This window comes from Canis aureus, unplaced genomic scaffold (assembly GCF_053574225.1).
Source record: "Canis aureus isolate CA01 unplaced genomic scaffold, VMU_Caureus_v.1.0 NW_027326424.1_RagTag, whole genome shotgun sequence".
NCBI lineage: Eukaryota > Metazoa > Chordata > Mammalia > Carnivora > Canidae > Canis > Canis aureus.
Window position 1 is genome coordinate 150,542 of NW_027554415.1, and position 21,985 is coordinate 172,526.

Sequence of the window (21,985 nt, forward strand, 5' to 3'; positions counted from 1 at the left end):
CTTCATGGTCTTTTAATTGTTTGTCTCTTTTTTCCTCAGTTTCCCTCTTTGCTATCAACTTGTCTTCTAGGTCACTCACTCGTTCTTCCACCTCGTTAACCCTCGTCGTTAGGACTTCTAGTTTGGATTGCATCTCATTCAATTGATTTTTAATTTCTGCCTGATTAGCTCTAAATTCTGCAGTCATGAAGTCTCTTGAGTCCTTTATACTTTTTTCTAGAGCCACCAGTAGCTGTATAATAGTGCTTCTGAATTGGCTTTCTGACATTGAATTGTAATCCAGATTTTGTAACTCTGTGGGAGAGAGGACTGTTTCTGATTCTTTCTTTTGAGGTGAGGTTTTCCTTCTAGTCATTTTGCTCAGTGCAGAGTGGCCAAAAGTAAGTTGTATTGGGAAAAAGAGAAAAAGAGAGGAGAGAAAGAAGGAAAGAAAAGAGAAAGAGAAAAAAAAAGGGAAGAAAAAGAAAAAAAACGAAAAAAAAAAAGAAAAGAAGAAAAAGAGAAAGAAAAAGAAAGGAGAAAAAAAGGTGGTGGGGGAAGGAAACAAATCAAAAAGCAAAACAAAACAAAAACAAAAACAAAAACAAAAACAAACAAACAAAAAAAGAACCACCGGGGAGTATCTTCTGATTCTGTGTTCTTTAAGTCCCTTGGCTTCTCCTGGAAGTTGTCAGTCAGCTGGTGTTCTGGGGGAGGGGCCTGTTGTGCTGATTCTCAGGTGTTAGCAGTTGGGGGAGCTGCTGTGCCCCTGCCTGGTGCAGGGCTCAGTGGGGGTTGTTTACCCCCTGAGGCCGCAGGAGGAACAGCCCCAGTGGGGAGGCAGCTCTGGAAACCTGGATTCAGCTCCGGCAGGAACTCCGTCTGCAGGGCCTGGAGGCTCCGGGGCGGGGCCGCTGATCTGCTCAGCTGGGGCAGGAGCGTCCTTGCTGTCCTGGGCCCTCCCGGCCTCTGCCTGTCCCGGGGGAGGCCGGATCCTGGGCTGTGTCCCGGCGCCCTGTGCTCCGGAGCCTGCGCTGGTGGATTCGCGCTCCCGGGCCGCGCAGCCCCTTCCGCGGAGCTGCCGCCCAAGCCCCTCCGAGCTGCTCCTGGAACCGCGCAGGCCCCTCTGCACGGAGCCTCTTCCTCTGCCCGAGCCCCTCCGAGCTGCTCCTGGGGCCGCGCAGCCCCCTCCGCGGAGCCGCCGCCCGAGCCCCCCGAGCTGCTCCGGGTCCCGCCGGTCCCGCCGGGTCCCGCCGTGCGCGCTGCAGCCCTTAGGGAGCTCGGCGCACTCTCCTGGGCGCGCAGTTGCTGTTACTGTCCCGGGGAGCCCGAGGGCATCCTCGCCCTCCTGGGTCCTGCTCCAACTCCCTGCGAGCCCCTTTCCGCCCGGGAAGGTCGGTGCAGCTCCTGCTCCTCCGGGACGGGGCTCTCCTGTCCTGGGGACACTCGCCCCGGCCTCAGCCCGGCTCCTCGCGGGGCCCCTCCCCCTTGGAGGCCTTTGTTTCTTTATTTCTTTTTCCCCGTCTTCCTACCTTGATAGATGCACGAACTCTTCTCACTGTAGCGTTCCAGCTGGTCTCTCTTTAAATCTCAGGCCGAATTCATAGGGATTCTGTATGCCTTTGATGCACCCTTATCCTTGTATGTGAGGGTGTGTGTGTATACATGTGCACGTGTGTGTGTGTGTTCACACTTTCTTACTTTCTGGCACTCCAGATGCTCCAGGCTCATCTTGTATATTTCCTACCCCAATCCTAAAACCAGCCATTTCTCTGAGGAGCCCTGGTTCCTCTTATTGGACAGCGGTATGAGAAACAAACCACAGATCTAATGCTCATTACTGCTGGGGGGTCATTGTCTGGAGGAATGTGTGTGGATAGGAACCCACGTATGCAAAACTGTAACAATCCTCCAGGACTCTGAGATGATAAACATCTGTCACTCTAAGCCACCCAGTTTGTACAGCAGCCCTAGGAAATTAATACAAGACCCTTCCCCTCCTCTGCAGTGAGTCTCCCTCCCCGTTTCCTTCTTTTATACCCTCACAGTTTCTCCGCACAGCCAGCTGTCTGCCTGCCTTTGTTGTTTCGTGTCTCTTTGGCTACTTCCTACCCATTCCTTCCAGATTCCACTCAGACACCAGCCCTCTGGCTGCCTTGGCATGCCCCCCCACCATGCACAGTTAGGTGCCCTGGTCCATACAGCCCCTTGCGTGTCCACATAGTTACTGCGATGTCGCTGTCGCCTCTCACTTGACTGTGCGCTCCTTGAGGGAAGACTCCGCCTTTGGCTCCCAGGGTGTGCAGCTGCTCAGGTGTCCCATACACCAGGAGAAGGCTGCAGAAACTGAAGCCTGATGAAGGCCATGGCAGCTCCAGAATTTTATTCTAGGAGGGTCCCAAGGTGGCATTTGGTTTGCAGGAGCGGAACCCCGAAACCAAAATTGCCCAGCACTTAACAAGCGTTAGAGAATTACAGTTCGTGTTAGAGGCGGAGAGATCAGGCCGCGTTGTGCAGGGGTCACCTCCCTCTACAACCCGGTGGAAGCAAACTCTAATATCCTTTGCTTCCGATGAAGAATCTGAGGAGCTGCCATGCTCTTGATCAGACTTCAGTTTCTGCAGCCTCGCAGGTCACACGCTTCCTTGAAGGTCACACGGGCGGCTCATGGCAGGCTGGGACTGCAACCTAGCTCGGTTTGTCGGACTCCAGGCTTGTCATCGCGGGAGGCGTTTAGGGGGCTTGAGGTCCCCCACCTTGTGCATCAAGGACCAGCCTAGATCTAACGGAGTTGACAGCGAGGCGGGAATCCCAGCCTTCCCTGCGAAGGGAGGGCGCAAGGGGGCACCGCTGTTGAGGGCGAGCGGCAACCATGCCAACAGCTGTTGTGCACTAGCTGGGATGGGGTGGAGGGAACTACAGTTCCCAGGAAGCAGTGCGGCTCCCTGGCTGCCCCGCTCAGGCCACGCCCAGACCACGCCCCCACCCGCCTCGGCCACGCCCCGGCCACGCCCCGGGCCGGCTGGTATATAAGGGCCGAATGGCCCGGCGGCGGGCAGAGCGCGGAGGCGGCGCGGGCGCGCGCGGGGTTGCCGGGGTCGGAGGAGGCTGCTGCTCGCCCGCTCACCCGCTCGCCCGCCCGCCGCTCCGCGCTTCTCCCTCCGCCTCCCCGGCCCCGCGCACCTACGAGCTCCGGGCCGCGGGCCGAGCTGCCCCGGGCGCTGTCCGGGCCTGCAGAGGGGATGCCGGCGGGGACCTCGGGCTCGCGCCGGCGTTGCGCAGCAAAGAAAGGCGAGGCGCGGCGTCGGGGCTGCGCGCCCTGGAGCTCCGGGACGCGGCACTTGGGAACCCCCGCGGCGAGCTCCCGCCATCTCCGCGCGGCCGGAGCGCGCAGCCCGGGGCTGGCCTCGGGTGGAAAGTGCGGGGAATGGGGCGAGGGGCTCCGGACCCCCCACCGTGGATTACTTGGTGTGCATCAGCCGGGCTCAGACGACCCCCACCCCCGCGACCTCGTCTGCGTCCTGGGCTTGCTTCCTTCCACCTGGCAGTCGGGGCGCATACCTGGCAGGTAAGTGTTCCCTGCGTTTCGAGGGAGGGGGTTTGGTGCGCTCCTCTCTCCCCGCCCCCCCCCTCCCCCCCGCGCCGCTTTCTGGAGCTCTTGGGGTTTGCACGGAAATTTCTGCTCTCGCACTGACATCTCCGCAGAGACATCCCCTCGGCCCCCCTCCGGGCGGCCCCCCGCGGGACAGACCCTCCGCCGGGGTGGGGGTGGGGGTGGGGGTGGGGGGCCCGTCGCCCTAACCTCCGCCCTCGTGGCCGCCCCGGGGCCCGTTACCCCGGGAGGGAGCGCTGCCGCCTCGCCGACCCAGACTGCGGCGGGCTGCGTGGGGGCTGCGGCGTCTCCCCAGGTCCCTGTGGCCGGGCCTTGGGTGAGCGGCTTAACTGCAGGGCCACCCACCCAGGGTGCTGTGGGCAAGGCTTCCCGAAGGATGGGAGACGGCAGGATCCCGGGGCACCGCGTCCACCGTCCGCCGTGCATGCACCGGGTTCCAGGTCAGCGTGGGGAGGGGGCTTAGTCTTGAACCCTGAGCTAAAAGCAAACCAGTTTTAATCTATAGCCGCATCCTCTCCTTGTCCTTTTGTGTCGGCCGCCCAGGCCACGGTTTGGGGCAGCTCCCGTGCCTGTCACTGAGTGGGCGACCCAATAGATGTTTGTTGAATGAATGACTGAGCTAGTCCGTCTTGATGTGCAGAGAAGCGGGGGTCTCCTTTACCTTCTCCCTCCTTGCCACTAGGGCTCAACTCCAGGACACCCCCCCCCCAACCCGGAAGATGGGCTTCCTGGTGATGCTTTCCCAGATGTGGGATTCACTCCCCCCCCCCCCCAACCTTGGCAGCCTGTCCCTGATGATCCATTTCCAGCCCAGAAGTCCCTCCTGCAAAGACAACTTCTGGAAGCTGTCAAGGGGGCCTCCCTGGGGGTGTTCTCAGGTGCTGTGCCTCCAGTGAGCACCTGCTGGGGGTGGGGGGAAGGAGGGAGGGCCAGGCACCGCAGGAGGAGAAGAGGTGGTCTGTGTTAGTATTGTCCCCTCCCCCCTGGAGCCTGTGCCTCTGGCTGCACCCAGGTCCCTGGAAATGCTCAGGTTGACGCAGCACCTTTTCCTGTGGCCTTTATACCCACCCTCTCCCCCTGGCAGCCTCCTGCCGCCCCCAGAGAGGAAATATTAAACTGTCCCACCATTCACGCACAGCTCCACCTCTGCACCTCACTCGATTTTAAAAGTATTCCGTGTTCTCTCTCTTCTTTGGAGGGCTTGGGTGGCTCCGTCGCTGAAGGGTCTGCCTTCAGCTCAGGTCATGATCTCGGGGTCCTGGGATCGAGCCCCACATCGGGCTCCCTGCTCAGTGTGGGGTCTGCTTCTCCCTATTCCTCTGCCTCTCCCCCTGCTGGGGCTCTGTCTGCCTTTCTCTCTCTCTCTCTCTCAAGTGAATAAATTTAAAAAAGTCTTTAAAATGTAAAAGAAAACCACAAAAAAAGTGTAAAAAGCAGGAAAAAAATACTCAGTTCCAGTAGTGCTGGCAGTTTGATGCATTTCCTCATTGCTGAAGCCCTGCAATGTATACACTTTGTTTACTGCTTTTTTCCTCTCGATTTTGCTTGAACAGTTCCCCAGGTAATGGCTGTATTCCTCTGCCGGCATCAAATCCTAATCTGACAATTCCCCTCTTGTTGGACACGAAGGTATTTCTAGATGTTTACCCTTAGAAGTAGAGCCTCGGTGAGCATCTTTTCTACACAAAGCTTTGTCCACCCTTTGGATTATTTCCTTTGGAAAATTACCAGAAATCACTGTCTTTGCTTTAAGTCAGAGTCATGTCTGAAGCTGGAGAAATGCCCCTCTGGGTGGACATTTCGGAGCTGGGCTTGGAGGAAGAGATCCCCACTTAATCCGTCACACACCTTCTGGCACCTGGGAGCCAGAAGACAGTGGGCGCTGGGAAGACACTTGCTGAGTAAATGCAGTGTTTCGTTCATTTCGGTTTTCCTGAGGCCAGCATTGGCATGAGAGTAACTTATGCTTTGCGTCCACGACTACCTTGTAAATTATTTTAGCAAGGCCACAGGTGAAGATTTAGTAGGCGGCTGGATTAAAACTGCTGTCCTTTTTTTTTTTTTTTTTTAAAGAATTCACTTTTGATTTTGATAGAGATCTAGATTTACAGGAAAGTCACAAAAATAGTACACGGAGTTCCCCTATACTCTTTACCCAGCTTCCCTGAATGTTAACATTTTTCATACCCACAGCGAGGTGGTCAGAGCCAGGGGATTAACATTCACAGACTACTTTGAACTCCTCTTTGGGCCTTATTCCGATTTCTCCTAAGGTCCCGCTGATGTCCTTTACCGGGCTCAGGAGCCGATTCAGAATCTTGCATTGCAGAAAATTCTGACGTAACAAAAAAAAGCGGGAGTTGAGAGGGATTCAGGAGATGCTCTTCTTCCTCTTTGTTTTTTTTTCCTAAACCATTTTATTGAGGTGTGATTGACATACACAAAGCTGTGCGAATTTAACGTATACAACTTGATGAGCTCGGTAATGAGTGTACACCGTGAGACCCTGACCACAGCCTAGGCCATAAACCTGCGTGGCCTCCAAAAGTTCCCTCCCACCCTCTTTATTATCATTATTATTTTGTTGATAAGAGCACTTACCAGAAGATCTTCCCTCTTAGCAAATGTTTAAGTGTACAATGCAGTATTGTTAACTGTGGACGCTGCGCTGTACAGGAGAACACTAGGCCTTATTCAGCTCAGCAGAGCGTCTTTATTCCGGAGAAGGTTTTTGAGTCGAGACTTCTTCCACTTTCTTGCCCAGGTTGACTTGCCCCTCGTCCCTCCCTATTTATGGCCAGCGGAGCCGCTGAGACCCGACGGGGCCCAGAGGAAAGGGGAGCCCCCGCCGGGAATGGCAGGAAACTTCTCTGTGTACCCCTCCTTCCTTCCCCCGACACCTCCACTGGGAGTGAGTCGTTGAGTAAAAATTGGGTTATAGCCTGATCTGTCCGGACACGTCTTCCAAGGGGTAGGTGGATGGATGACATCCGGTGTGCGTGAGAGCGAGCCGCCAAGCACCGAATCCGCTGCTGACAAGTCCGGCGTGCAATGCCTGTGTGGGTGACTCACGCCGGCCCGAGTAGCAGGTGTGCCGGGCTGCTAAGTGTGCAGACCCAGCAGAGGCCGTGTTTCCTGGTTATCTTGGCAGGTTTGAAGGAACAATGGGTTCTACTCTTACCTCGGACTGGATTTTGGGGATTGCCCAGCCCCAAGGGCCAGGGAGTGATCCCCCTTTTCTTTAGGGGGCTTCTTTCACCCAAGAGGGCTGCGGAGAGCCAGCCCGAAGGGGTTTTGGAAGTGGCTGATGTGGATGGAGGCCCGAGTGTCCTTGCATGAGAGAAGGAAGACCTGCGTTCAGTGAGGAAGCCCACGGCAGAGGCCCTTCTGCGCCTCCAGCAGAGACCACGTTAGCCTCAGTGTCATCAACAGCCTACGTATGCTCGAGTTAGGGCCGTCCCCTCCTGCTGGGGGCGGCTGCCCAGAGCGAGTGGAGGTGATGTTTGTTCGGGATCAGGAAGTTTTGAGTTACTTGAGTCTCCACACAACAGACTTCAGTTGTCCAGAGAGAGTTTTGGGGGTGTTGTTGGGGGTCTGGTCGCCTAGCGTGGATGTTTCTCCTCCTCTTTGAAGCCCTTCCCGCCTTCCTATTAGACCTCCTGAGCTCTGGAGGATACTCATCCTCTCCTTCCCCGTCCCCCCCCCCCCCACCATCCCCGGTGCGCACACACGGGCCCAGACGGTTTCCGTAACCCGGCAGCTCAGCGAGGAGCATAACAGGAAGTCTTGGTGGGAGACGGGCTGGGGATGTTGCCTCTACTTCTGGAACAGCTTCTTCTGTCTACACCTGCCTTGTCCCTCTCCTCAGTGACTCCTTGTGGGCCCTCCCTTCTCAGGAGCCTCTGCTGTCCCCTAGCTGGACGTGGGCCCGGTCCAGACTGTTCGCTGGGCCGCTCCCCCAGTCTCCCCAAGTTGTGGTTTGCACGAGAACGGATTGCCTGGGGAACTTGAGAAGAAGGAGTACTCTTCATGAGCACTCAGCAGCCATCCTGCCCTCCCCTGCCTTAGAGGCTCTGTTTGGGTATGTGTGGGGGCTGGGGGTCTGCATTTTTGACAGGCTCCCCAGGCCATTCCAGTACAGATGGACACTTTAAGGATCAGGGTGTTGACTGATTTCTTGGCCAGCAAAACCCTGCATTGAGACTTTCCTCCCCGCTGAAGCTTACCCAGCCATAAAACCATCTTTTCTCTCTTCCAGGAAGCCTTCCAGGCCTACCTCCACCGGGCTGGGGCCCTCACGTGCACTTATTTGGTTTGTAGGTACATCTTTTGAAATCTGAGTCTTGGCAATCAGGTATCCTTTGTGCTTGGTTAGGACAGGAATGGCTGTGTTTGGATGATAAAGGTTGGGCAGTTGTGGGTTTTGGGGACGACTTAGATCTGCAGGCTCTACCCCTGGGTTTGCGAGTTCCCGGGGAGCTTGGAAGAAGAGGCCCCGCGATAGGCAGCTTCCCGCTGCTTCTGTTAGTCGGGCCCACGCAGACCACTGCTCCTCCTGTTTCTGGACGTTGTCGTCTTAGGCAATGTCCACCGTCCCCACGGAGCTGGTCGGGGTCCTCCGCGGCCAGGTAGCCCCCGTTCTTCATGTGGCACATGCTCCCAGCTCACTTTCCACGAGCAAGACAAAGGTCCTGGACGAATGTGCTCACTTTGATCCGTGTCGTTGGCTAGAGACGCCCTGTTCAGAATCACGTGCTTTGCGGACTAGGTTTGCACCTGGAGAAAGGTCTGTACGGAACCAATCGTGGTCGGTCACATGACATGCGAAAGGCCTGGAGGAAGCATCCAAGCGCAGGAATGCTGAAAAGGCTGGTTTCTGTCTAAGCATTCTGTTTGTGATGTGAATCATCGCCTCCTCCCGCATTTGGTTTGTTGGTACAGGTTTTCACATAGAAATCTCGAAACCAGGTGTTTTTTTTGCAGTTGGTTGAGACAGAAGTGGCTGCGTTGGGACGGATGATAACGTTCTGGGTCCGTAGAGATGAGTCAGACCTTCAGTCTCCCCCTGGGGTCTGTGAGCTTCCCCCCCCCCCCAACCCTCCTGGCCCACCGCCTCGCCAGGCCCCACCGTCGTTTGGGAAATGGCCCTTACGGGAGCTGGTGGTGTGGTCTCCACCCCCTTGCATGTCCTGCAGGGTGACCTTGTCCCACTTTAGAGTGGTCTGTGCTTTCCTTGGGCTGGCCGGGAAGCCTGAGAGGGACGGGGCAGGACGGAGCGTCTCCGCCGGCCCGAGATCCCCCGTGTCAGCCCGCGCCCGGCTGGAGCCACCGAGGGACCGTCCTGTCCCATTACCCTCACCGTCGGCGCGTGGCCCGTCATTCGCCAGCACACGCCCTGCCTCCCTCCCAACTTCTGCAGGTGCTGAGTGCCTGCTGGACGCCTCCTTGGACACTGCCGCAGCCCCTTGCCGCCTTCTCCCGTGGCCTTCGGGTTGGCGGGAAGCGCTTGATTTCGCTGACTTTGCGGAGGAAGGTTCTGCGGCGCTTCTTGGGTGTGGAAGGGAGGGTCTCCGAGAGCCTGGCCTTCGGGGGCCCAACCTTCAGCGTGTGGGTGAAGGCCTCAGGAGCTCCCGGGACCATGACTGTTTCGGCTGTCCTACCTTCCTGTCTTAGCTCATTTTTTTTTTAAAGATTTTATGTATTTATTCATGAGAGAGGCAGAGACAGAGGCAGAGGGAGAAGCAGGATCCCTGCAAGGAGCCCGATGCAGGACTCGATCCCGGGACCCCGGGATCACGCCCTGGGCCGAAGGCAGACACTCAACCACTGAGCCACCCAGGCGTCCCCCTCCCTTAGCTAATTTAAACATTTTTCACCTTTTGTTTGTTATGGTGGCAGATTTTACCAGGGTAACCATTTCTTATGGGTGCGATTAACGGCGCTCACGCTGCCTCTCCGTCCTGCCACCATCCATCTGTCTCCAGAGCTTGGTGAGCAGCCCCGACCCCGACTGAGACTCTCTGCCCTCCCAACACCAACTCCCTGTCCCCCTGTCTCACACCCCAGCGGCCACCATTCTGGTGTCTCCATCGATAGGGACCTTGCGGAAGTGCGGGGACCGAGCATTTGTCCTTCCCGTGTCTGCCTTACGTCACTGAGCATCACGTCCCCCAGGTTGGCCCATGTTGTAACAGGTGTCCCAATTCTTTTCCATTTTAAAGCTTAAAACCTTCCCACCGTGCGGAGACCGCATTTTGTTTATCCACCCGTCCATCGATGGGCACTTGGATTTGCTTCCGCCTCGTGGCCACTGTGACCACTGCCGCCCTGACCATGGGTGTGCAAATAACCTGTTGGTGTCCCCGCTTTCAGGTCTTCTGTGCCTATGCCCAGAAGTGGGGTTGCTGGACTCTAGGGTCATCTCATGTGTGATTTTTTTCTTTTACTTTTTTTTTTCTTTTTTTTTTTTTTTTGAGAAACCATCGGATTGTTTTCCAAAGCAGCTGCAGAATTTCACATTCCACCAGCAGTGAGGCAGAAAAGTTTGGATTTCCCCACTCACTCCCTGGCTTTTGTTTTTGATCACAGCCATCCCACCGAGTGTGAAGTGGCACTTTAATTATAAAGGCAGGTCGACCCCCACGGTGAGAATGTTTCCCACCCTGGTTTTACACTCGGGGATGCCTGTGGATCTCCTTTTCTCTCCCAGGGAGAATCTTCCCTGGGAGCTAAGCACCCCGGGGAAATGAGGAGCAGTGGGGTTTACGTGGGCAGCGCTCGGCCGAAGTCGGCTTTGTGCATTAAAAGGATTGATGATCTAGTGAGTTCTTTCCATCCTGATTATTTGCCATGGGAGTTTTTACAAGTGGTTTTGTGTCCCTGTCGCGTCTGGTACCACCCCCAACCCGGCGAAACAGCCAGGTGTCCTCCCCATTTTACGGAAGAGGTTATCAAGGCACAGGTGAGGGAAGGATGTGCCGGAGGTGGACACTGACCCAGAGGAGCCAGCTCCTGACTCCTCACCTGGCACACACCGTGCACAGGGAGGATTTTGGAAGTGTTGGTACAATGGGGGTGGGGGTGGGTGCTGGGAAGATGGAGATTGGTGTCTCCATTGGAGGGAACTCCAGGGGGAGCCTTCTTTAGGTGGCCAGATTTCATATATGAAGTTTGCTGGCCGTGGTTTTTTGTTTTGTTTTGTTTTTGGGAAAAAAAATTAACTTTTCTATGAAACTCTTCTGCACAGCCACATGGGTTAAGAAACATCTTTTGGAGCACCGTGGTGCCGTGATAGATCTCCGTCTCGGCTCCCGTGGAGAGCCCTGGTTCGAGGCTGGGTCAGAATGCCCAGCTGCCCAGCTCCCTCTTCGGGTTTTTTTTTCCTGAAACTGTGTGTGATCCCCCAAAGCTCACTCTTTTCCGGCTGGTTATTGGACATCCCCAGCGTGCATCCAGCCTCAGCGGGGGTTAGGTGTTTGCAGGAAGTGGTCTTAGTGGCCTGGGGACCGATTGTGTCTGCAGACAGAAAGCGACCTCGTGTCCCTGGAAGCATCATGAATGTGGTTCTAGTTCATTTCAATTTTTTTTTTTTTCCATTCTGATGTTTCTTTTTATTTTTTAAAACGAAGCAACAAGAACCAAAGTTCTTACTCCTGTGGATGGGGTGAAAGAACAGGGTGCTCCCAAGCTCGAGGAGGAGGCTTTCTTCTCTCTCGGAGGGAAAGGGAGGAGGTGCCTGCCTATGGCATCGCCCCACCCCGGCCCCGGCCTGTGACCCCTTCCTCCTCTGACTTCACACAGGACACGTCTAGTGGCCCCAGGGTCACCCTGGCGGAGGCTTCTCTGAATCTGAGGGCATCCGTGGCCCCTGGCAAGCCAGCTGGGAAATTTAGATGTTTGGGTTTTTAATTAAATTTCTTAAGTAGAAACCAGGAATGTGGTTAACCAAAGAGCTGAGATGGTCCCAGTTTCTAATTCCACCCTGGCCACTGGGCTTTTCCGCCTTTCCCGGAATTGTTTTCTGGTCACTTTCCACTGACCTGTTTGTATCCTGTCCTCCTCCTCCACCCGCCTCATGTTGTACTTGAATTAAAGCCTTTCCTCGTTTCCAGATTCTTTCTCTCTGTCCTGGTCATCCTGGCATCTGTCTGTAGGGGAAGATGACTTGGGGAAGATGCCTGTGTGGCTGCCTTCATGGGTGGTGGTCAGAATGGCCATTTGATATCACCTGTGCCCTAAAGCAGGCCTTTGCCCTGTTCCTTCTGCCTCCCTGGATGAGGGTTCAACAAATACAGCCGCCAACCCGTGCCGGCTGCCAGAGCAGCAGTGTTACGTCGGGAAGGAGAGAGAAGCCCGCCTTCTGCAGGCTGGGAGCAGATGGCTCCAGCGTCTCTTTCTTCATCCTCATAGGCCTGCTTGTGGGTGGGCATCATCATCTCTGACATCAGAGGTTTAAAAGGTTTAGAGACTTTAAGCAATGTCCTTAAGACGCCAGAGCTTTGCAGGATGGAGCCGTGGTTCAGACTCGGGTCTTAACACGTGCCCAACCCTGGGGTCCCATCCTGGCCCGGTCACCAACATCTTTGTGACATTGTATGAGTCACCGGGCCCCTCTGGGCTCTATTCCTCATTCATTAAAAAACGAATCTATTTTTAGGTTGAGTGATTTTGGTTGCAAATTGCAGAGAAACCAATTCTAATGGGCTTAAATAATCAAGTTTTGGGTTGTTAATTTGACTGGAGAGTCTATGCATTATGCTTTTGGGTGATTTGGGGGGTGATTGGGCTCTCTGGTTTTTTTTTTTTTCCAATTCTTTTTTTTTCCTTTTTTATCTGTTTTCAAGATTTTATGTATTTATTTATGAGAGACACACAGAGAGAGGCAGAGACACAGGCAGAGGGAGAAGCAGGATCCCTGCAAGGAGCCTGATGCAGGACTCGATCCCAGGACCCTGGGATCACGACCTGAGCCAAAGGCAGACGCTCAGCCACTGGGCCACCTAGGTGCTCTTCTCCAATTCGTTTCATTCTTGTGTTTTACTTTCCCAGTAGAAGCAGAACGGCAGGAGTATTTGCAGACCCCTGCCTCCACAGACGCAGAGTAAGAGAATGCCTTGATCGCAGCTTTCCAGAGGGCTGACCCTGTGGGAGCTCACCCCTGGGAGGTGATCCATCCGTGTGCCAAGAGGTGGGATGCCCTGATTAGCTGTCCTTGGTCACATGCCTCACAGCTGATCTGTGGGTCGAGGCAGCTTCCCTCCCCAGAGCCACTGGGATGTGCAGACGGAAATTAGGGCCTTAGGAGCAGGGCGGGATACAGAGAAATATCAGATTTGCTACGAATGAATTGGATCAGTGGATAATCCACCAGAATGAATGGTGGGCAGGGAATTGATTGTGTTTCCCACTGTCTAGCTAGGGACGTAGGAGGGTGGAAAGGTATGGTAATGCTCAGTGACAGGTGGCAAATGGATGAACCTTACCAGTTCTTCCCTCCTCTGAGTCTCTGAACCCGAGAGTCTGTTTTTTTTCAGGGGACATCATCTTGCTCCATCAGGGAGCTAGGGCTTTGGCTCTGGGATCTCCAAGACCAGCCTTGCAGGGGATCACTCACGGCTGGGTTTTCATTTACCTGCATGAAAGGGCTGTTACCTGCATAGCCAGTTGATGCTTGGAATGGCAGCTCTTGCCTGAGATTCCTTTAAAATGAAGGAAAACACCTTCCCCCATTCTGAGCACCTCCAGACTAGGGATGTTGCTCCTGGCCTACCTGGCAGAGGCAAATCCTGTCCTATTCCTGGTGTGAAAAGCCCAGTGATGGGAACAGGGGCTAGTGGGTTTGTACAGGCTTCTCGCTGAGCTCCTGGGGAGGAGACTGAGCACCCAGTCAGACCAGACAGAGGGCTCGACCTGGAGCAGCCACACACGTAGACTGATGTAGATGGCTCCAATGTGTTCACAGGTACAGGTGCCAGCTTGTGGCCCAGCTTCTGGGGGCTCCGTGTTAGAGGGATGGCTTTGCTCTCCAGGCTGTTGAGCTCCAGGTGGGGGCCCTCCTTGCTTGCTTTGTCCGCACATTACACAGGTAGGCTTTGTCTGGGGAGCAGTGACTCATGCTCATGGGTCGTGTGAGCTCTTAAAGGCAGCCATGCTGTCCTGGCAGGTGCTCCCAGCTGGCCTCATTTGTTATTGCGAGGAAAAAGGTTCATTATCATGGCGATAAATTATTTCTGCTCTGAAGCTGGAATGTGAATAGCCTCTTTAGGAAGGGTGGTGCAGTGGAGGAGAGGGGTGATTGTCGTGTCTTCAAGTGATGCATGTCCTAGGACGTGTGCTAGCTGCTCCGTTCAGTATTGCCCCCATTTAATCGATGGGCAAGCTGAGACTCCCAAGAGTTAAGTCACTTGTCCGAAGTCACCCTGCCCTCCTGGAGCCCAACCTTGATCTGCTTCCAGGTTGGCACATGACGGCATCCACCTGGCTTCTGGCTGCCAGCTTGCGTCCCAGCTTCTTTTGGAAAATGCCAAAAGTCACACATGGACTTGATAACATCTCGATAGCGATGATTCATCCTTCCCCTCTTCCTCCTTACCACGGACAAGTTTAAAACAGCGTTTCCTTCTCCCTTCTCAGTGAAGTCAAGAGTTAAAACAAATTTACACCAAATTAATGGAAAGGTTCATCTAGAGTTACCCCGAGGAAAACACGATCACTAACTGCTCCCCGGGTTCCAGGCCTTTCCTCGCCTTCCCCCTCCTGTCTTGCCATCCTCCCGTTGCTCCCTGCAGGTGTAAAATCCCGCTGGAAGAGCTACAAGTCATTGCGCACCAGCTCCCGACTGGCAAGGGTGGAGTCGGGATCCGGACGCAGGTCTATTTCGTTTTTAAACCCCTGCATTTCCCTCCAGTATTGTCCTGAGTCTGTGCACTTAGGAGATGCCCGTGTCCCGGGCGTGCGTCGACGTCATCAGTCCCCGTGTTGTTGAAATCCCGGGAGGGATGCTCAGGCCTCGGCCCGCCCAGGTGGAGTCCTGTCGCATTTTCCATCTCCTGCGATCGTTGGCATTTAGAGCGGTGATTCAGGGGTGGTCTAGCATCCTCGCTAGAGGAACCTTATGAGGTTGGGTGCACACGTGTGAGCGGGACAGGGAGGCAGACTGGCCCACGATGGAGGCCTCCGATGGAAATGCTGTGTTGAAGGGTTGTGACCCTTCATCCCCCGGATGGTGTTCTGTGCGCTTTACTCCTTGAGCTCAAAGCTGAGCTGAGCTTTCACACCACACCTGCGGCTCGGCCTGCCCTTCTGATGTTGTGCTTGGAAACTGGACAGAGTCGTCCAGGGCTGGGCCAACGTCACCTCCGCCCGGGTTTAAGGGCAGGTGAGAGACCCTTGGCCATCTGGGCCGCGCTCCCGTTAGCCACCACGTGCTCTGTCCTTTGCTCACAGGATGTCATTGGGAAAGTGGAGAATGGAGCCTGTGTGGCCTTGGGGTTGGGGAGGGGTGGCAGTCGAGGTGTGTCTAGTTTGCGGATCGCGTGGACTGAATCTTGGATTCTTCCTCCCACTTCTTTGCTTGCCTCTTCTTGGCTTAAAACCTGTGTGAAAAAAAAAACAAAAAACAAAACAAAACCTGTGTAAACAGGGGCAGCCAGGGTGGCTCAGCGGTTTAGCACTGCCTTCGGCCCGGGGCCTGATCCTGGAGACCCTGAATCGAGTCCCATGTCGGGCTCCCTGCATGGAGCCTGCTCCTCCCTCTGCCTGTGTCTCTGCCTCTCTCTCTCTCTCTCTCTGTCTCTCATGAATAAATAAATAAATTCTTAAAAAAAAATAAAACTGTGCAAGCATTACAGAAATGGAGAGCATGTTCATGGCTCTATGTGCTTCGGCTGCCATTGTCTCTCTGCTCCAATGTCGCTGGATATAACTTGGGAGAAAAAAAATTCCACTTTCTAGTCCAGAGCTCCAGTCCACTTTGGGTTTTCTTCTCGGAAGCCCAGAGCTTGGGCTGCAGAGGGTAGGATTTGGGAAGCGCAAGATTGGGCTTCCATTGGCTTAAGTGCGGTGACTATGTGAAGGTGGCCTGTGTCCTCGGACGTGCAGGCAAGTGTAACCAGCCCCCCGAGCTCTGTTGGCCTGAGTGGACAGACAGCACTGGGGTGCAGTGAGGTGCCCCCGATGGTCCTCCTTCCTGGGGTCTGCAGTGGGCTCGTCTCACTCAGCCCTCACTCTTCCCTGCAACCTGCTAGTCACTACCTTCCCGAGGGGCTGTGTCCCTCTCCCTGTACTTAGTGACACTCACGGGGAGGGGGGGCAAGAACCCTAGAATCCAATATTGCTGTCCAGTCATTCCTCGGGTTAAACTCACTCTCTGTTTTTGCTTTTACCCAATCTTTCCCTTCCCCTCATGTCTGCATGACTGACAATGTAACATGTACCGGTGATTGGTTCACATACGTGGATTTTTCTCCTTCGGCACAGTCAGAAGCGTCCATTCACGGCACCTGGCCTGAGGCCGACTCTGGTATAAGCAGTTTATATCTTGGGGAGGTGACAGGTCAGAGGCCCACGCCACTCTGCCCTTTGTGTGTGGCCCTGGGTGCTGCACCCATGGACTGGCAAGGCCCCCCAGACACGTTGCGTTGGGAAGATGGGTACGCATCTTGGTTTGGGGAGGGGTTACAGGTCTCTGCTCCAAGTGGCCCTGGCCGTTGCACGCTTCCGTCCCTTGTGCCTAGAATTGGTGGCTTCGGCAAGGGGGCTGGTTTTACTAATTTGCCTTGTGGCTTTGGACGGGTTTTACCACATCTTGGGGCCTCAGCCTCCTGCCTGTGTACCTTCGAGTGTACACTCGGTTCCTTGATTAATCCCGGCATAGAAGGCGTCTCCTTGTCTCCCCTGCTGCCTTCGGCAGATGCGCGGGAGCAAGGTGGGCAAGAAGAAACGCCCGATTGTTCTTGGCGGACGCGTCGCTCCAGCTCTTTCTGCCGTACGGACCGCACAGCTTCCTGGACAAGGGCTCCGTGAAACTATAAGCGAAATAACACGCAGCCGTCTCGTGGGCCCTTCTTTATAAAACATCACTTGTGATGATAGTTTGGGATGTCTTCAGACGTAAGCTAGGGTGACCTTGGGCCATAATAAACAACGAGGGATGAGCACTGGGTGTTATTCTGTATGTTGGCAAATTGAATACCAATAAAAAATAAATTTATTATTAAAAAAAAAAACAACAACAACGGGGGGAGTAAATTACCCCCCTCGCCCTGGGGCCGGAGAGAATTTTATTTATTGAAGGGCCTGGGGGTGTCCTGCCTCCCCGCTTTCCACAGCCAACATTTGGACTCAAACTGCCTTCGAGGGATTGATCCTCTTAGTATGACGACGGAATGGAGGCCCTTCGTTTCGGTAAAAATAAGATTTCTGGGACGCTGGGGTGGCCTAGTGGTTGAGCATCTGCTTGCAGCTCCGGGTGTGATCCTGGGGTCCTGAGATCGAGTCCTGCATTGGGCTCCCTGCATGGAGCCTGCTTCTCCCTCTGCCTGTGTCTCTGCCTCTCTCTCTGTGTCTCTCATGAGTAAATATAATCTTAAGAAAAAACATGAGATTCCTGTTTGCTGGGGGTTCCCGACCTGGCTTTGGGAGGCCGACCCCGCTGCAGGGCTCACAGCCCCCCCCCCCCGCCACCAGAATCCTGCTCTGCAGCGGTTGCTCCCCCTGCTTGCATTTCTGTTGTCCTGGAGGCAGAGCTGCCTGGTAATAACCTGAATTGCTCTGGGAGGGAGAAGTCCTCGCCACACCCCCTCTTCCTTCCCGCCCTCCTCACCCTCCCCTCCTCCTAGGAGGGGAGGAAAAAAAAATAAAAAAAATCATTCTTCCTTTCTGCATCTGTGTCTTTAAGAATTCCCTGCATTGTAGCCCCGGGACAGAGACCCTTCTGTGAGAGTCTGCTGGAGGCCTGTCCTCCGTGACACCCCGCCCCCCATATTAAAAGACCATCGGAACAAGCTCCCCATTCTCCTCTGGAGAGGGTCCCTCTGTCCCAAGCCAAGCAACTCTTAAGGGAGCGTTTATCCTGGGACACTCAGCTTACAAAGCCCGCTGCAGCGTCAGATAAACTCACTCAGACCCGCGGGGAGAAGGACAAAACCCCCTTTATTTTCACCCCTGCGGGGAGACCAATAAGGACTTTGTGCTGAGAGCAGGGGTCTGAGCAAACAGAGGAGGGGTCTGTGGTGGGGCTGGGCTGGGGGGAGTGGAGAGCCTCCAGGGCCATTATCTTATCAGCTTATCTTTAGGGGGACTCTCAGCAGGGGACAGTGGGCTGTGACTCTGCTGGAACCACCTTGGCTGTCCCCTGCAGCGCCCCGAGAAACCCTTGGGCGGATTCGCCTTGGTTGTGCCAAGAGGAATCCCTGGTTTCTTTCTTCAGCCTATTTGGATAGGGCAACGCTTGTGCACTTGGTGGGCCAGGCCCCAGCTGTGTGCATGCGCCTGCACATCTGGGCGAGGTTGCGTGCATGCACCCCATCTGGGGGTCTGCGGGCACCCCCGGCCCCTCACGTGTGGCCGTTGCCATAACTCGGGCGTAGCCTTTGTTGTGCGTGGCGAGATGTTTTCACTCAGTCATGTAAGCCAGACGTTTCCGTGATTGGTTGTTGGAATTGGAGTCTTGTTAGTTGAACAGCTACTGAGTGCTCTGCAGACCTGGGACGTAGGCCGAGAGGACAGCGCCGGGCCTCCCATCACCAAGGGAGTGTCTGTGCCTCGAGCCTCTGCCCGCTGCCCAGCAGGAGGACCCCCCCCCCCCCCCCCGCACAGCTCAAGGGGGTGCAGGGGAGGAGCTGAGGGCGCCGGGGTCACAGCAGCATGAGGGTGCTGGTGCCGCCGGGCCCTCGCCTCCTGGCCTGGCTTTGGTTTGGGTTTTGCTGTTCCTCGCTCCCTTTACGTGGCTCCGGCTGGAAAGCTGCTCCTGAAGCGCTGCAAAGCGAAGCTGTGCGTTAGAGCCTCTCGCACCCCTTGTACCCCGTGCCCTCGGAGTGCTTGTCTCGCACGGGTGCCCCCTCCTAGCGGGGAGACAGCAGAGAGGCTGGAGCCTCTGCTGCCCACCTGGCTGCTGCAGCAAACAAGCTGAGTTAAGGGCCCTTGCTGGAGGGAGCTGTGGTCGAGAAGGAACCTTCCCCACGAATGTCTTGAGAGAGAGGATCCCTGACCCCGTTCCCAGCGCCCCCCTGAACCCTAAATCTGTGACTGTCTCCCCATTTTCTTTCCTCGGGGTGGTGGACCCTGGTGGTGGGGGTTGGCGGGGTGAGAGGAGGGGAGGGCAGGAGGGTCGGCTCCTGAAATTCCCAGGTGGCCTGTGTCTCATGTCTGCCCGCCCCAGGAGTGGGTGCCTGCGGGAGGCCGGGTGGGGGTGCAGCGGCAGCCGGAGAGGCCTTTCCAACAGGGCTTCGTGGCCCAGGTGAGGTCCCTGTTCACAAATCACGGCTGCCAGGGCAATCAGGGGACCCGCATCCCAGGGCCGGAGGCTCCTGGGCCTTCCCCTCATGGCAGAGCCTGCCTTGCCCATGGGCCATTGGTTCCCCGCTGAGGCTGCCTACAGTGTGAACCAGGAGGGCAACAGTTGCCCCGGATCGCTGGGACTAAAGTGATGGAGGGGCCACCTTGGTGAGAACCTGACCTTCTGCGGACAGACAGCAGGAGCTCCGGGCTCTGCAGGTGGACTTCCTGCAAGAGGAGGCTGGGTGGGTCTCAGAAGCAGGCGCGGGTGGGGTGGGGAAGAAGGGGAAGCAACAGCCCCATCTCGGACAGTCGGAGGGTGGGCCTCTGCATCCCTGGTGTGTTCCTGGACCAGGCTCCCAGGACTGGATGGAGAAAATGAGCATCACCGGCCTGAAGTCGCCACCAGCCATGGGATCCAGAATAATCTCCAGGGAACATTCACACCACAGTGACAACTAGCACCGATGGGGCTGGGGGATCGGGGTCACTCCGGGCAGGGCAGCGGCGCTGGTGGGTGTGCCCTGGTTATTTCTTTACCTTTGCCTCAACGCGAGCCCTCATCTCCTACAGGTGAGTGTTTTGGAACTACTTACTGCAGGACGTAGAGCACAGAGGTTTCGGTGCCACCGTCTACGGATGGGCCATCTAAAGGAGGGCGCACGTTGTCTTGGGTCCAGGGTCTCTGTATCAGCTTGCCGCCTCCCAGGAGGGAGATCTTGGAGAGCTTGCCGTGCCTCTCTAAGCCTTGGCTTGTGTTGTAGGCAGAGAACCAGGACGTGTCCCAGAGTCCATCCTGCTCTAGAAATAATGCAACCACGTGTTTTACGATGGGCATACCCGCGGCCCTGTGTGCCTGGGTGTGCACACGGACTCTCCTGTCTCTTGGCTCTTCGTGCACATTTCCCCATGACCCAGGTCACCCTTGCCCTGGTAGGATGTCATCCCACCTCTCGACCCCTGCCCAGAGGAGGGTGGGACCTTTGCCACCAGTGGAAATGCGAGAACCCATTGGCCCCAGGCAGCCAGGCCAACGGCAGGGAAGGGTAGGGAGTCAGAAGTCAAGATGCCGGTCTCCTGGGTGGCTGAGCTCTTGTGTCGGCCCTGCTGGGTGCTTGGTCAACGAGGCAGCACCGAGCATGAGGTCCGGGCTCAGAGCACGTGGTTGAGGGCATAGGGTGGTGGGGCTGCTGTCCCCTTCCGGCTTCTTTCACACCCAAGGAAGGCTGGAGGCTCTGGGGATTGTTTTGGAGGCTTGGAACAACGCACGTGCGGGTCTATGTTCAAGCAGGATGATGTGTGTCTGTCACTGGCTCATTGCTCTTGCACACTTGACGCAGCCCACACTCAAGCAGCTCAGAAGCCTTTTTTTTTTTTTTTTTTAACCGGTGATCAACCTTCCTTGGGCGCCCACATACCCTCCCAGAGCATGCCTGGTCGACCTCAACAATTTGACCAGGAAAAAAGTCGGCCTGTGCTCGGTTTAATCCCTCCTGGCATTGACTTTTTCAGCGGGCGAGGGAGCCTTCTGGGTGACGAGAGGTGCATTTTGGAAAATGGACCGCGCATCCTCCTGTTTTATCATCCGCACCGTTAAGGGCCATGTCTGTGTGTTCCCGTTGGTTCTCGGCCTGAACCGGAGGACGGGGGGCTGAGTTTTGGAGCTGCCCGCCCCCGTGGCCTCTCCCTGGACTGCACCTTTCACGGCACGACACGCGGCTGGGGAGGTGCCCTTAGTCCGGGCAGGTTTCGCTCTCCCCTGGACATAAGCCTCCTGTTCTTGCATCGGGGTGGGAGGGGGGGCGGCGGGGAGGGCCACACGTAGTACAAGGCAGGCTTCACCGGGCAAAGGGGGAGCTGGGCGGGCTGGTGGGGTAAGTGGCAGGGGGTGGGAGAGTGTTGTCATTTATTAGGTCCCTGAAAACAATACGGGGTTTGTCTCCAGGGGACGGTGGTGCCTGGGGAGGCAAGCCAAGATGGGCCCAAGCAGAAAGAAAACAAGCACAGGTCTGACGAAAATGTGGTGACCCCGAGGAGCAGGGGAAAAAAGCACCTTTGTTTAGGAAGGTCAGGGCGAGCGAGGGACGGGGAGGCAGGGAGAGGGCGTGCGAGGAGGACTCCCGCGCCGGACGGATTGCAGCCTCTGTGTCGGGGTCCTGGGCCCCTGCGAGGACGGCCAGCTGCGTGGGAGTTGGCGGGGTGGCTGGCCTGATGGTTTGCATTCTGGGCCAGATTTGGGGGAATCGATCCCTCATCTGCTCTGCTCCGTGAGGGTGGCCCGAGAGAAGATCCCGCATGAGAGTCTCCCTGGGGTTTGGGAGGGAGGATGGAGAGAGGGCTCTGTCTTCCTTTGGGGGCTCCTGGTGGGCTGCGGTTCTGCTTCCTTCACTGAGCCTAATGGGGGGGGGTCTGACCGAGCAGAGAAGCCCTCCCAGTGGAGGCAGGCCCTGGGGGACGTGGGGACAAGGGGTGGGGCGCCCTTCACCTGTCCTCACTATAGTGCCGGAGACCTCGGGTGTCTGGGGGCGGCAGGGGGCCGTGCAGAGACCTTCCTGCTCCAGTGCTTTCTGCCTCGGACCCTCCACGGCCAGCCCTGTGCACTTGCCCAGCTGCGTCTTTTCTGCAGACGCCCTGCTGTCCTCTGTGGACGGGTCTTCCCAAACCCAGTGACTCACTTTGGTTTCTAACTAATGCCTTCTTGCTTTTGGGGGTTGTTTTTTTTTCTTTTTGATTTATTTATTCATGAGAGACACAGAGACACACAGAGAGAGGCAGAGACATGGGCAGAGGGAGAAGCAGGCTCCATGCAGGGAGCCTGATGTGGGACTCGATCCCTAGACCCCAGGATCACGCCCTGAGCCAAAGGCAGATGCTCAAGCACTGAGCCACCCAGGCACC

At 56.0% G+C, this 21,985-nt stretch overlaps 1 protein-coding gene across 1 annotated transcript in view; it reads left to right on the forward strand.

Moving 5' to 3' along the window:
- Positions 1–2,211: 2,211 nt before the first annotated feature.
- The window catches only part of LOC144309489 (uncharacterized), a 61,497-nt gene continuing 41,723 nt past the window's right edge, over positions 2,212–21,985 (forward strand). Inside the window, exons 1-2 of the mRNA XM_077890580.1 lie at positions 2,212–2,219; positions 2,876–3,547. Of these exons, the coding sequence (XP_077746706.1) occupies positions 2,212–2,219; positions 2,876–3,547 (680 nt within the window). The remainder of the gene's footprint in view (positions 2,220–2,875; positions 3,548–21,985) is intronic.